Source organism: Oncorhynchus tshawytscha, linkage group LG30, assembly GCF_018296145.1.
Source record: "Oncorhynchus tshawytscha isolate Ot180627B linkage group LG30, Otsh_v2.0, whole genome shotgun sequence".
Lineage (NCBI taxonomy): Eukaryota > Metazoa > Chordata > Actinopteri > Salmoniformes > Salmonidae > Oncorhynchus > Oncorhynchus tshawytscha.
In genome coordinates, this window is record NC_056458.1 from 35,293,882 (window position 1) to 35,307,409 (window position 13,528).

A 13,528-nucleotide genomic window follows, 5' to 3' on the forward strand; every position below is an offset into this window, starting at 1 on the left:
TCCCTAAAGCCAACAACTGCTTTGGTGCCTTTCCTTCCAGTTCTCTGCTGCCAATGACTGGAACGAATAGAAGAAGAAGAAAAAAATCACTGAAGTTGGAGACTTACACAGTGGGGCAAAAAAATATTTAGTCAGCCACCAATTGTGCAAGTTCTCCCACTTAAAAAGATGAGAGAGGCCTGTAATTTTCATCATAGGTACACTTCAACTATGACAGACAAAATGAGAAAAGAAATCCAGAAAATCACATTGTAGGATTTTTAATGAATTTATTTGGAAATTATGGTGGAAAATAAGTATTTGGTCAATAACAAAGGTTTTCCACCATAATTTGCAAATAAATTAATAGTTGAAGTGTACATATGATGAAAATTACAGGCCTCTCTCATCTTTTTAAGTGGGAGAACTTGCACAATTGGTGGCTGACTAAATACTTTTTTGCCCCACTGTATCTCCCTCACTAACTTCAAGCATTGGGTGCCAGAGAAGCTTACCGATCGCTGCAGCTGTACACAGCCCATCTGTAAATAGCCCATCCAACCAACCTACCTCATCCCCATATGTTTTTTTCTGCTCTTTTGCACACCAGTATTTCTACTTGCACATCCTCATCTGCACATCTACCACTCCAGTGTCAATTGCTAAATTGTAATTACTTCGCCACTATATAAAGTCACATATCCTAGGGCCATGTCCAAATACGTCTGGGCTGCCGGACAGATCTCAGCCTGAGCACACTCAACCCTCAACCCAGGATATCAATTCCAAAGCAGGAGAAAGGCAGACCAAAAGCAGGCCAGGTTGATGAATACAGGAATAGCCAGAGGACCAGTCACTGAAAAAGGAGTCGGCGTGACCCTACCACCTCAACTAAGCCCGGTCAGACATCGATAGGAGGGTAGAAAAACAGATTACACCCACGAATCTACCAGCGAGTGAGCCACAGCATAATGATCTAGAAACATATTCACTCTGTACTGATCTAGGATCAGATCCACCCTGTCCATGTAGTCTTATTCATTATAATCTAAAAGGAAAACCTGACCCTAAATCAGCCCTCGTATTCTGAGACACTTAATACATAATACTTAATACTTAAGAAAAATGATCTGTGTGACTGAAATAAATGCACAAGATGTGATTTCACTCTACTTAGCTAAGCTAAACCATTTGGACTGGGCTGGGTATGCATCCACCAGAGTAGCTGGAATAGTAATGGAAAGGGCATAGTGAAAGGAAATGATCTGAGCCAGTATAGTACGGTTCGGGTCAGCACGGTTGGGTAAAAAGAGTATTCCTATATTGAGGCACAGACTTGCTTGCTCCCATGCTGAGGTGGGTAGCGGAGTTGAGTGGTTGTGTTCTAGTTGTGGTTGCGCTGGTTGATCTGTGGTTGCAAGGTCTAAACACACACAGATGTTTGGGAGCCTGAACCACAAGCCTGGCAGTGAAAGTTCTCTCAGTTCCTCTTTTATGAAGTTACATTCAGCAATTGAGACTTCTCAAGTACCACTATGCATATTTTTGTTGGGGATTGCATTTGAAAAAGGTTGTATTCAATGGAATCAACTAGCACAGGTTTCAGATACAGTAGACCCCATTTAAAATGGGGTCTACTATGCTAACGTATGACATTTTTTAAGATGGTCATAACAATACTCATTTAGAGATTTGATGTAGAATTTTAAGACCCCTTTAGGCATAAAAAAATATTTGATGAAACATTGCATTTGACCTTTCTGCTATAGTCAATAGAAACACATTGAATTACAGATTCATACATGGAAAAACTTTTGTTTGGAAGTGTCTGTCCTATATTTGAGAGATATAAGAACGATCAGGGTATTCTTTTTTATTTCAGGGGACAATATAATAAAACCCATTTTTTGGTTTTACGCACTAAACTACTTCCATATATGCTCCCATTCATTTTTCGTGAGAATAGCAATTTTCGGGATATTTCATCGTCTGACAAACACACTATAGCTCTGCAACTTTTCACCACAGTTGCGCATGGCACGACAACCGTGGATGCGGTGGATTGCAGGCCATGCAAAAAAAACAGATGTCTCTAGTTAAAACAGAGATTTTTATGGGGATTTTTTTATTACGCTAATTACATTTCCGCCCGGCGCGGACAACGTCAAGGGGTTTTTAATGTCTATTTAGAATTTAAAGAGAATCTATTATTCATGGAAATTCTAGCGTAGAGGTTACAACAGTTTTTGCTATGGTATCCCACAAGGGGCTTCCCGTGTGACCTCACTTCCTTATCTCTAATTGTACTAAAATAGAAAGAGAAATTCGGGGTGCATTTATTAATGCACACCGTAGCAAAACGTTTTACAACTGGAAACATTTTGCAACCAAAATGAGTGTTTGTTGGACAAGTTCAGGTTAGTCCGTCCCGTTTCGAACCGGGTGGTTCCTAGTGAATACACCCCTGTAAATCGATTGTTGTCAGAGTGCAGTTTCCCCATTAGCTGTAATGGGTAGATAGTTATAAAACAGGTGCAGCAAACAAGACGGACAATTTGCGCTTGGTGTCAATGATATATATACAAAGGGATTTTCAAATGGAAATTTGTGGAATAATATTATGAAGTACATTTGTAAATAGTGACTGATAATGGGTTATAAACACCTTATGCATGTAATTAGGGCAAAATACAAAACAACCAAAGGCTAAATAAAAGGACAATGATTATGTCTGTGGTCCCCCATTCTTACAAAACACACATGATTTATTATGGTATGTGCAGCCAATACTTACATATTTTCAGTTTTACAAAGGCATGATTTAGAATCCATGTGAGTTGAAGTATAATTTACAAGTTCAATTAGCAAAACAGATGCTTGTCACATGTTCAGCCAGAAACAACCTCAAAGCAATGCCCAAAATGTCCATTTCTGTATCCAGAAATGAACCGTTGAATCATCTTTTGGCTACTAATGTGGTTTGTTAGCACACAATGCTAACCACTCAAAGGAGTAATGAGGGGAGAGCTAGTTGTAGGTCTACATCATCCTCCCTTGGGCTTGGGCATACTCCTGGCTTTAGCAATATCCGGACACAAAGTCCCTCTGTGTGGATAACATGAGAAGATTCGCCAAAGACCGACGAGAGAGCAAAAGCACCCTATAATGAATGACAGATTCCCCTTTCAGCCAGTCCAGTACACGGATGCTCTGTAGGCTAGTTAGCACAATGGCTAGCCTCCATCGCTGACTACACTGCAGTTAGACCAACCACATTGTGTAAACACACTCATAAAATCTGTATAGCCTCAGTTGGTAGAGCATGGCGCTTGCAAAGCCAGGGCTGTGGGTTCGATTCCCATGGGGGACCAGTACAACAAATAATAATCTTTGCACTCACAACAGTAAATTGCTCTGGATAAGAGCATCTGCTAAATGACAAAAATGTAAATTATACAACCCAGACTTACAGCACTAACAAAAGGGTGCTGGTATTCACAGAAACTTCCCAACACACACACTAGCCTAGCTTACATCTAGCCCTCACATTAAGCCTTTGTTTTACCCCTATGATTTAATGCAAATAAACATTTGGTGGAAACATTGGTGATTTCCTTATGTTGAAAGGTCAATTCATTAAGATGGACTGATAGGTCATGTACAAAACAACATTCACCAAGGGAATGGCAAATTGTGTGCAGTCCTGTAACAGAAAAACAGTTTTAAGCTGTTGTATAAAAGTTTAGTTAAACTTCTAAAAAGTTACACAGAGAACACAAAACAGAAAAACTCAAACTAACAAGGTTGAATGTGTATTTATTTGTTTGTATTTCTTTTTTCTTCCAACAAAAATTGTTCTTACCAACTGTTTCAACTTCAAAGTGTTAATTCCTCCAGGGTTACTCTAATCCCTTTATGGTCAGCCGTTATTGTCTGTGACAAATCTTGAATCACTGCATGTGCCCACTTTAAAACAAACTGAAGTAATCTGAAGGCCATCAAACTTATTTATTACAAGTCAGAAACTCAAACTGTACTATCATGTATTCAAATGTACATTGTCGAATCAAATACCGTTATGCAAATACCTCATTTATTCGTTTGCCGTAACGTGATTAGGGTTCTAACTAAGTCGGGAGATAACCACAAGTCACTGTGATGACCGTAATCACCCTCATCTCTGCCACACATCGTGTGTGACGGAGTTGACATGTGTAGTGGTCACTGGGACTGGTCGGCACAGCCCTCCATGGGGCTGACAGTGGTGGCCTCGTCATTGCTGCTGTCCACCTCTTGCTCCATGACACTCTCCTCGTCCAGCCGCTGGCTGGTGTAGTTGCTGATCTCCAGGAAGCCACTGGGCTCCACCACCACGTTGGACTGGCTGGAGTCTGGCATGATAGAGTACCGAGGGATCACCTGGGGAGGGGAGTAAAATGGATGTTATTTAGCTTTTATTGTCTATAGATGTTAAAAGCTTAGAGGACTGTTGTCCTATAATAAGCAATGTTTAAGAGATGTTAATCATATGGCTCAGAATATGCAATTAGTAAGGCTTTGCTATGCTATAACATACATCTTTGAAATCACAGAAATGTACCTCAATGACGTCCAGGTCTTCTTTGCCCTTGGCCACTAGGCCCTGGATGCGGCTAAACTGGCTGTGCTGGGGCTTGGAGTGGGATGAGTGGTGCAGGGAGGCCCCCGAGCTGCTGATGACCGGGCCTGAGCCCCCCAACACACCTAAATCTCCCCCTGCCCCCACACCCTTCCCGTAGGGGCTGCAGTCGCTGGACGAGTCCACCACCATTGGCTCGGCGCTAGGGTCGATCTCCGCTTCCATCATGGAAATCTTGAGGATGTCCGAAACGGAGGGCTTCTCGCCGCCGGACGGGCCCGAGCTGCTGGGCTCGGCGGGGACCAGCTTTGCTGTGGCCTCGCCACTGCTGGACACGGGCGGGGACTGGTGGCTGCTGCTACCGCCGAAGGTGATCTTGGTGATGCTGGCGCCCTGGGTGATGATTGGTGGCTATGTCGGGGGAGAGAGGGGAAAAATGGATTTGGTTGGAACTATAGAAATTAATAGAACAGACATTGCAATTCAAGTCAATGTTCTGTAATATGTAGACCATCGGCCATATTGAATGTACCCGTCAAATTGCCATGGTCTGAAAGGGCTTCCCCTTCAATTTCTATGGTTGGAACTAGTGTAGGGCATGGGGAAACTCATGCCCCCTTTTGAATGAAAAACAATGGCAATTTATTTTCAGGTTGTCATACAGGGAGGGCTGTGAAGGTTTTGTGAGGCTTCCTGCGCTACTGTACAAACAACACTGATCTGATGGGAAGGGAATTTGTGGCATGGTGCCCAGTCCTTTGTCTTACCTTATTGATCTTAAAAGGCCCATCAAGGGCCAAGTGCTGTGAATCAGGACAAGATTTACATGTATGGAATGTGCACTCGGTGTAAATGCTTTTAAATGTTTAAGTCAAAATCCATCTAGAGGGCAAATAAAGTTTAAATAAAGTTCTATTCTAAAGCATTATGGCACAATGCTTCTGACAGTTGATGATTCACTGTGTCAACCTGATCTGTCCCGGACCAATAAATAAAATAGTCACTGGGGCCTGGAGGTCCATCAGAGAGGGATGGTGCTCACCAGGCTTGTGGAAGGGGTCTTGTCTGCACCCACCGGGTGGTGGGCCTGCAGGGGTGGCGGCTGGGACAGCTGTGTGTGGATGGGCCTGTGGTGGGAGGTGGGTGCCTGCTGCAGCTTGGGGAGCTGGGGGGTGAGGGAGGGTGGCTTTGTAGGGGTGCCCAGGCCCACCAGCTGGGGGGATCCCGAGGCAGAGGAGGGCCTCTCCTTCAGGCTCTGCCCTGGAGCCTGGGGCTTGGGCTGGTACTGCTCTTGGAGCTGGGGTGGCTTCTTCACCAAGGTGGAGGAAGGCTGGCTCATCTGGGGCTTGCTGTGTAGCTGTGGGGGCTGGGTGTGGTGGGGCATGGGCTGGGTGGAGTGGGGCATGTGTCTGCCCTGCTCCGACTGGGGCTCAGAGTGTGACTGGCTTTGGGGTTGGGGGAGTGTGTGGTGCTGAGGGGCAGGGGCTGCCGCGAGTTGGATGGAACGGTAGAACAGGCCTGTCTGGGGGTCCAGGGTGTCCCCTTCTAGTTCACCCTCCTCCATCACCATCTCCTCCGCCTGCTTACTGTGGATAAGCTGGCCCTCCGACGCCTGGAATGACATTATACGATCATTAACAATAGTGGTATATACAGTGTCTTGCGAAAGTATTCGGCCCCCTTGAACTTTGCGACCTTTTGCCACATTTCAGGCTTCAAACATAAAGATAGAAAACTGTATTTTTTTGTGAAGAATCAACAACAAGTGGGACACAATCATGAAGTGGAATAACATTTATTGGATATTTCAAACTTTTTTAACAAATCAAAAACGGAAAAATTGGGCGTGCAAAATTATTCAGCCCCCTTAAGTTAATACTTTGTAGCGCCACCTTTTGCTGCGATTACAGCTGTAAGTCGCTTGGGATATGTCTCTATCAGTTTTGCACATCGAGAGACTGAAATTTTTTCCCATTCCTCCTTGCAAAACAGCTCGAGCTCAGTGAGGTTGGATGGAGAGCATTTGTGAACAGCAGTTTTCAGTTCTTTCCACAGATTCTCGATTGGATTCAGGTCTGGACTTTGACTTGGCCATTCTAACACCTGGATATGTTTATTTTTGAACCATTCCATTGTAGATTTTGCTTTATGTTTTGGATCATTGTCTTGTTGGACGACAAATCTCCATCCCAGTCTCAGGTCTTTTGCAGACTCCATCAGGTTTTCTTCCAGAATGGTCCTGTATTTGGCTCCATCCATCTTCCCATCAATTTTAACCATCTTCCCTGTCCCTGCTGAAGAAAAGCAGGCCCAAACCATGATGCTGCCACCACCATGTTTGACAGTGGGGATGGTGTGTTCAGGGTGATGAGCTGTGTTGCTTTTACGCCAAACATAACGTTTTGCATTGTTGCCAAAAAGTTCAATTTTGGTTTCATCTGACCAGAGCACCTTCTTCCACATGTTTGGTGTATCTCCCAGGTGGCTTGTGGCAAACTTTAAACAACACTTTTTATGGATATCTTTAAGAAATGGCTTTCTTCTTGCCACTCTTCCATAAAGGCCAGATTTGTGCAATATACGACTGATTGTTGTCCTATGGACAGAGTCTCCCACCTCAGCTGTAGATCTCTGCAGTTCATCCAGATTGATCATGGGCCTCTTGGCTGCATCTCTGATCAGTCTTCTCCTTGTATGAGCTGAAAGTTTAGAGGGACGGCCAGGTCTTGGTAGATTTGCAGTGGTCTGATACTCCTTCCATTTCAAAATTATCGCTTGCACAGTGCTCCTTGGGATGTTTAAAACTTGGGAAATCTTTTTGTATCCAAATCCGGCTTTAAACTTCTTCACAACAGTATCTCGGACCTGCCTGGTGTGTTCCTTGTTCTTCATGATGCTCTCTGAGCTTTTAACGGACCTCTGAGACTATCACAGTGCAGGTGCATTTATACGGAGACTTGATTACACACAGGTGGATTGTATTTATCATCATTAGTCATTTAGGTCAACATTGGATCATTCAGAGAACCTCACTGAACTTCTGGAGAGTTTGCTGCACTGAAAGTAAAGGGGCTGAATAATTTTGCACGCCCAATTTTTCAGTTTTTGATTTGTTAAAAATGTTTGAAATATCCAATAAATGTCGTTCCACTTCATGATTGTGTCCTACTTGTTGTTGATTCTTCACAAAAAAATACAGTTTTATATCTTTATGTTTGAAGCCTGAAATGTGGCAAAAGGTCGCAAAGTTCAAGGGGGGCGAATACTTTCGCAAGGCACTGTATGGAAATACAAGTAACTGCTAAAAATAAAGGAAACACCAACAAAGTATCTTAATAGGGTGTTGGGCAACCATGATCCAGAACAGCTTCTATGCACCTTGGCATAGATTCTACAAGTGTCTGGAACTCTACGCAACACCATTCTTCCTCAATTTCGTGTTTTGTTGATGGTGGTGGAAAACGCTATCTCAGGCGCCACTCCAGAATCTCCTATAAGTGTTCAATTGGGTTGATATCTGGTGACAGACGGCCATGGCATACGGTTTATAACGATTTCATGCTCATCAAACAATTCAGTGACCACTAGTGCCCTGTGGATGGGGGTATTGTCATCCTATGGATACATAGCCATGGTAGCCAAAATAATGGCCTGCCCAGCATTTTAATACATGGCCCTAAGCATGATGGGATGTTAATTGCTTAATTAACTCACACTATACCTGTGTGGAAGCACCTGCATTCAACACTATTTGTATCCCTCATGTTTCCATTATTTTGGCAGTTACCTGAATATTGGTGCATATTGATAGACTTTAAGTTGGAAGTTTACATACACTTAGGTTAGAGTCATTAAAACTCGTTTTTCAACCACTCCACAAATGTCTTGTTAATAAACTATAGTTTTGGCAAGTCGGTTAGGACATCTACTTTGTTCAGTCATTTTTTCCAACAATTGTTTACAGACAGATTATTTCACTTACAATTCACTGTATCAATTCCAGTGGGTCAGAAGTTTACATACACTAAGTTGACTGTGCCTTAAACAGCTTGGAACATACCAGAAAATGATGCCATGGCTTTAGAAGCGATAGGCTAATTGACATCATTTGAGTCAATTAGAGGTGTACCTGTGGATGTATTTCAAGACCTACCTTCAAACTCAGTGCCTCTTTGCTTGACATCATGGGGAAATCAAAAGAAATCAGCCAAGACCCCGGAAAATAAATTGTAGACCTCCACAACTCTGGTTCATCCTTGGGAGCAATTTCCAAATGCCTAGAAGGTATCATGTTCATCTATACAAACAATAGTATGCAAGTATAAACACCATGGGACCGCGCAGCCATCATACCGCTCAGGAAGGAGATGCCTTCTGTCTCCTAGAGATGAATATACTTTGGTGCGAAAAGTGCAAATCAATCCCAGAACAACAGCAAAAGATCTTGTGAAGATGCTTGTGAAGATGCTCGAGGAAACGGGTACAAAGGTATCTATATCCACAGTAAAATGAGTCCTATATCGACATAACCTGAAAGGCCGCTCAGCAAGGAAAAAGCCACTGGTCCAAAACCGTCATAAAAAAGCCAGACTACGGTTTGCAACTGCACATGGGGACAAAGATCGTACTTTTGGGGGAAATGTCCTCTGGTCTGATGAAACAAAAATAGAACTGTTTGGCCATAATGACCATCGCTATGTTTGGAGGAAAAACGGGGAGGATTGCAAGCTGAAGAACACCATCCCAACCGTGAAGCACCGGGTTGGCAGCATCATGTTGTGGGGGTGCTTTGCTGCAGGAGGGTCTGGTGCACTTCACAAAATAGATGGCATCATGAGGGGGAAAATTATGTGGATATATTGAAGCAACATCTCAAGAGTGGCCATCACAAAGCACTGACCTCAATCCTATAGACAATTTGTGGACAGAACTGAAAAAGCGTGTGCGAGCAAGGAGGCCGACATATCTGACCCAGTTACACAAGCTCTGTCAGGAGGAATGGGCCAAAATTCACCCAACTTATTGTGGGAAGCTTGTGTGGAAGGCTACCCGAAACGTTTGACCCAAGTTAAACAATTTAAAGGCAATGCTAGCAAATACTACAAATTCTGACCCACTGGGAATGTGATGAAAGAAATAAAAGCTGAAATAAAATCACTCTCTACTATTATTCTGATATTTCACATTAGGTCAGTTAGGATCACCACTTTATTTTAAGAATAAAGTGACTGAGATAATGCAGTATAATGCAGTATAATATGATTTAATAAAACATTGGAAAAGAAGAATACAAAGACTTTGTGATTTTTTTTGTTTTTGTTGAATTTTACCCCTTTTTTCTCACCAATTTTAGTGGTATCCAATTGTCTCATCACTATAACTCCTGTACGGGCTCGGGAGAGACGTTGAAAGTCATGCGTCCTCCGATACACAACCCAACCAAGCCGCACTGCTTCTTAACACAGCGCGCATCCAACCCAGCCGCACCAATGTTCAGCATTGTGTCGGAGGAAACACCATGCACCTGGTTAGCGTGCACTGCGCCCGGCCCGCCACAGGAGTCGCTGGTGCGCGATGAGACAAGGATATCCCTACCGGCCAAACCCTCCCTAACCCGGACGACGCTAGGCCAATTGTGCGTTGCCCCACGTACCTCCCGGTCGCGTCAGGTTACGACAGAGCCTGGGCGCGAACCCAGAGTCTCTGGTGGCACAACTGCCGCTGCAGTACAGGGGACCTTAACCACTGCGCCACCCGGGAGGCCTCATGTATGTGATTTTTAAGTTCATATACTAGGTAGGCGTTTGTCTCACCAGTTGGACAATGCGTGTGACGGTGACCGCAGAGGAAGTTGGGATGGACTTGACCACCATGGGGGTGTGACCTGTGCTCTGTGAGGACGCCGTCAGTTGCTGGCTAGCGGACATGACCATGTCGCCTCCAGAGGATGGTCCGGCCCGGCTGGCTTTAACTGCACAAAGAGAGATCATCATAAGTTAGGTTCACATCCAATTGGCAACAGAGTTTGCATGTAAATATTCTAAAATCCACTTAATAACGATGTGCGCATTTTCCCACCAGGGGGGTGATTCCATTAAATTGACTTGTTGCAGATACAAGGCACGTGTACTCCAGCCAACAGATACAGTACAGTGTTCACAGATAGCCTGTTGGCTAGAGCGCACGTATAGCCTACATGATGAGATCATTATGGACAAAATGATTTGTATTTGTCAAACGGCAGCCAAGCATCAATCATGTCACCAGAATAAGACCCTCAATATTTATTGGAAAGGAGAATCAAGCTCATCACCTTGCACTTTCACCCCCTTCTGAAGTTCATCATAACTTATTTAATCTGTAGCCTAATAAACTGCATGTTTTCCCGACGAGCTGGGAGGACCACACATGTCATCGGGTGACTCCTAGTTTAATTCAATATAAGGGTTATTATATCAATATTTGTGGATAAAAAAATAGTTTCCACCATTTATCGCATAATTAATTTTCCTGACACAAAAATATCCCACCTTGTCTATTGTATTTTGTTTTGCCTGTAATTAAAATGTTTTATCTGACATACTTTACTCGCATAAAAAGGTTAGATGGAAACCTTGTTTTTAACATGGAATTGCTCTCAATTACTCAGAACGGCATTATTTTGAGACATTCTTTAGTGAGTACAGCTAAGTATAGAACAGCCTGCTGTTTTTCACTTTGCTTATTTCTGCGTGGTTAAGGGCTACAATTGTGTGTAAACCCCTGAATACATGAGTAGGAAAGTGTATAATTTTCCATCCAAGGTGTAATATCATTAAGGGGTGACGAAATATGATATACACTACCAGTCAAAAGTTTGGACACACCTACCCATTAAAGGGTTTTTCTTTATTTTTAATATGTTCTACATTGTAAAATAATAGTGAAGGCATCAAAACTATGAAATAACACATGGAATTAAGTAGCAACCAAAAAAAGTGTTCTTCGAAGTAGCCACCCTTTGCCTTGATGAGAGCTTTGCATTCTCTCAACTAGCTTCGACTGGAATGCTTTTCCAACAGTTTTGAAGGAGTTCCCACATATGCTGAGCACTTGTTGGCTGCTTGTCCTTCACTCTGCGGTCCAACTCATCCCAAACCATCTCAATTGGGTTAAGGTCGAGGGATTGTGGAGGCCAGGTCATCTGATGCAGCACTCCATCACTTTCCTTCTTTGTCAAATAGCCCTTACACAGCCTGGGGGTGGGTTGGGTCATTGTCCTGTTGAAAAACAAATGATAGTCCCACTAAGCCCAAACCAGATGGGATGGTGTATTGCTGCAGAATGCTGTGGCCAAAGGACAGATTTCCACTGGTCTAATGTCCATTGCTCATGTTTCTTGGCCCAAGCAAGTCTCTTCTTCTATTGGTGTCCTTTAGTAGTGGTTTCTTTGCAGCAATTCAACCACGAAGGCCTGATTCACGAAGCCCTGATTCACGCAGTCTCCTCTGAACAGTTGATGTTGAGATGTGTCTGTTACTTGAACTCTGAAGCAATTTCTGAGGCTGGTAACTCTAATGAACGTATCCTCTGCAGCAGAGGTAACTCTGGGTCTTCCTTTCCTGTGGTGGTCCTCATGAGAGTCAGTTTCATCATAGCGCTTGATGGTTTTTGCGACTGCACTTGAAGAAAATGTCAAAGTTCTTCATGTCTTAAAGTAATGATGGATTGTCATTTCTCTTTGCTTATTTGAGCTGTTCTAGCCATATGGACTTGGTCTTTTAGGGCTATCTTCTATAAACCAGCCCTACCTTATCGACTCAAAACGCATTGAGGATGAAAGAAATTCCACCAATGTACTTTTAGCAAGGCACACCTGTTAACTGAAATGCATTCCAGGTGACTACCTCATGAAGCTGGTTGAAAGAATACCCAGGTGTGTCCAAACTTTTGACTGGTACTGTACATCAATGTATTTCGCAATGAAACAGTATGAAAAGAAAGTGATCATCATATCACTTTGGGGATCATTTTAGGTGCCCTCCTAAAGTGATGACAACACAGTGTAATATGACAATTGATCAAATCTAAGAAACTAAAAAGTAAGACAGATTATAGTGTCTTGGCTGTGTGTAATGCCCAAGGAGAAATGTTTCAGTGAGCTCGCTTCCCAAATAGCACCCTATCCCTTATATAGTGCACTAGCTTTGAACAGGGCTGGACCTCAGTGAAAAGTAGTGCATTATATAGAGAATAGGGTGCCATTTGGGAGGCAACCCGAGTGGTCAGTCCATGTACCTGCAGTGATGTATTCAGTGGACGGTTCAGTCTCTACAGTGGATGTCCCAGGGGAGACTGGATCCTGCTGCTTCTTGTCCTGGGCCATCTGAAAGGGCACAGCCATCTGGCTCAGGTCTATGGTGTGCTGCCTGGGCTTCGCCTCACCCTTGTCCTTCACTGTAAAGGCAACAGAGACTGTCACTATCAGTCATCTAATAAACAACTACTCCATTTATATTTCGAAAGACGCGGACGACAAAGTACCGTCACTTACATGAGAATTAGAGTTCAGAGCAGTCTGACCCCAACGACGAACACTTTTACATCCAATTCTCCCAGAATCAGGTCCCAGAGAGTCCAGTCACTTGACCTGTGATCAGGCTGTGTTTGAGTGCGCCACAGGCCCATTAATTGCACCGGTAAGAAATTGTGTGTTTGTATGTGTGGAAAAACTGAGGTGTCAGAAGCTGGGGCTTTCTTCTCAAGTCGTTTGTATTAAACATCGTTTTAGGGGCTGCAGTGTCAGGATATTCGCACAGCACCTGACACACCTAATAGTGGTGTACAAATTTAAATATCTATATTATTTGAGTCAGGTCTGGTACAAAACCCTGCCAAGATTAGCCAACCCTACCACTATAGCAAGGACTAGATAGGTGCAATATGGCGATG

The 13,528-nt window shown here is 43.4% G+C and overlaps 1 protein-coding gene across 5 annotated transcripts in view; it reads right to left on the bottom strand.

Moving 5' to 3' along the window:
* Positions 1-3,778: 3,778 nt before the first annotated feature.
* emsy (EMSY transcriptional repressor, BRCA2 interacting) overlaps positions 3,779-13,528 on the bottom strand; it is a 29,819-nt gene continuing 20,069 nt past the window's right edge. For all 5 annotated transcript variants that reach the window (XM_024393585.2, XM_024393584.2, XM_024393583.2 and 2 more), the window contains 5 exons: positions 12,875-13,033; positions 10,411-10,568; positions 5,640-6,209; positions 4,580-5,008; positions 3,779-4,398 (listed from right to left, as the gene is read on the bottom strand). In XM_024393585.2, coding sequence (XP_024249353.1) covers positions 4,201-4,398; positions 4,580-5,008; positions 5,640-6,209; positions 10,411-10,568; positions 12,875-13,033 — 1,514 coding nt within the window. In that variant the 3' untranslated portion in view covers positions 3,779-4,200. The remainder of the gene's footprint in view (positions 4,399-4,579; positions 5,009-5,639; positions 6,210-10,410; positions 10,569-12,874; positions 13,034-13,528) is intronic.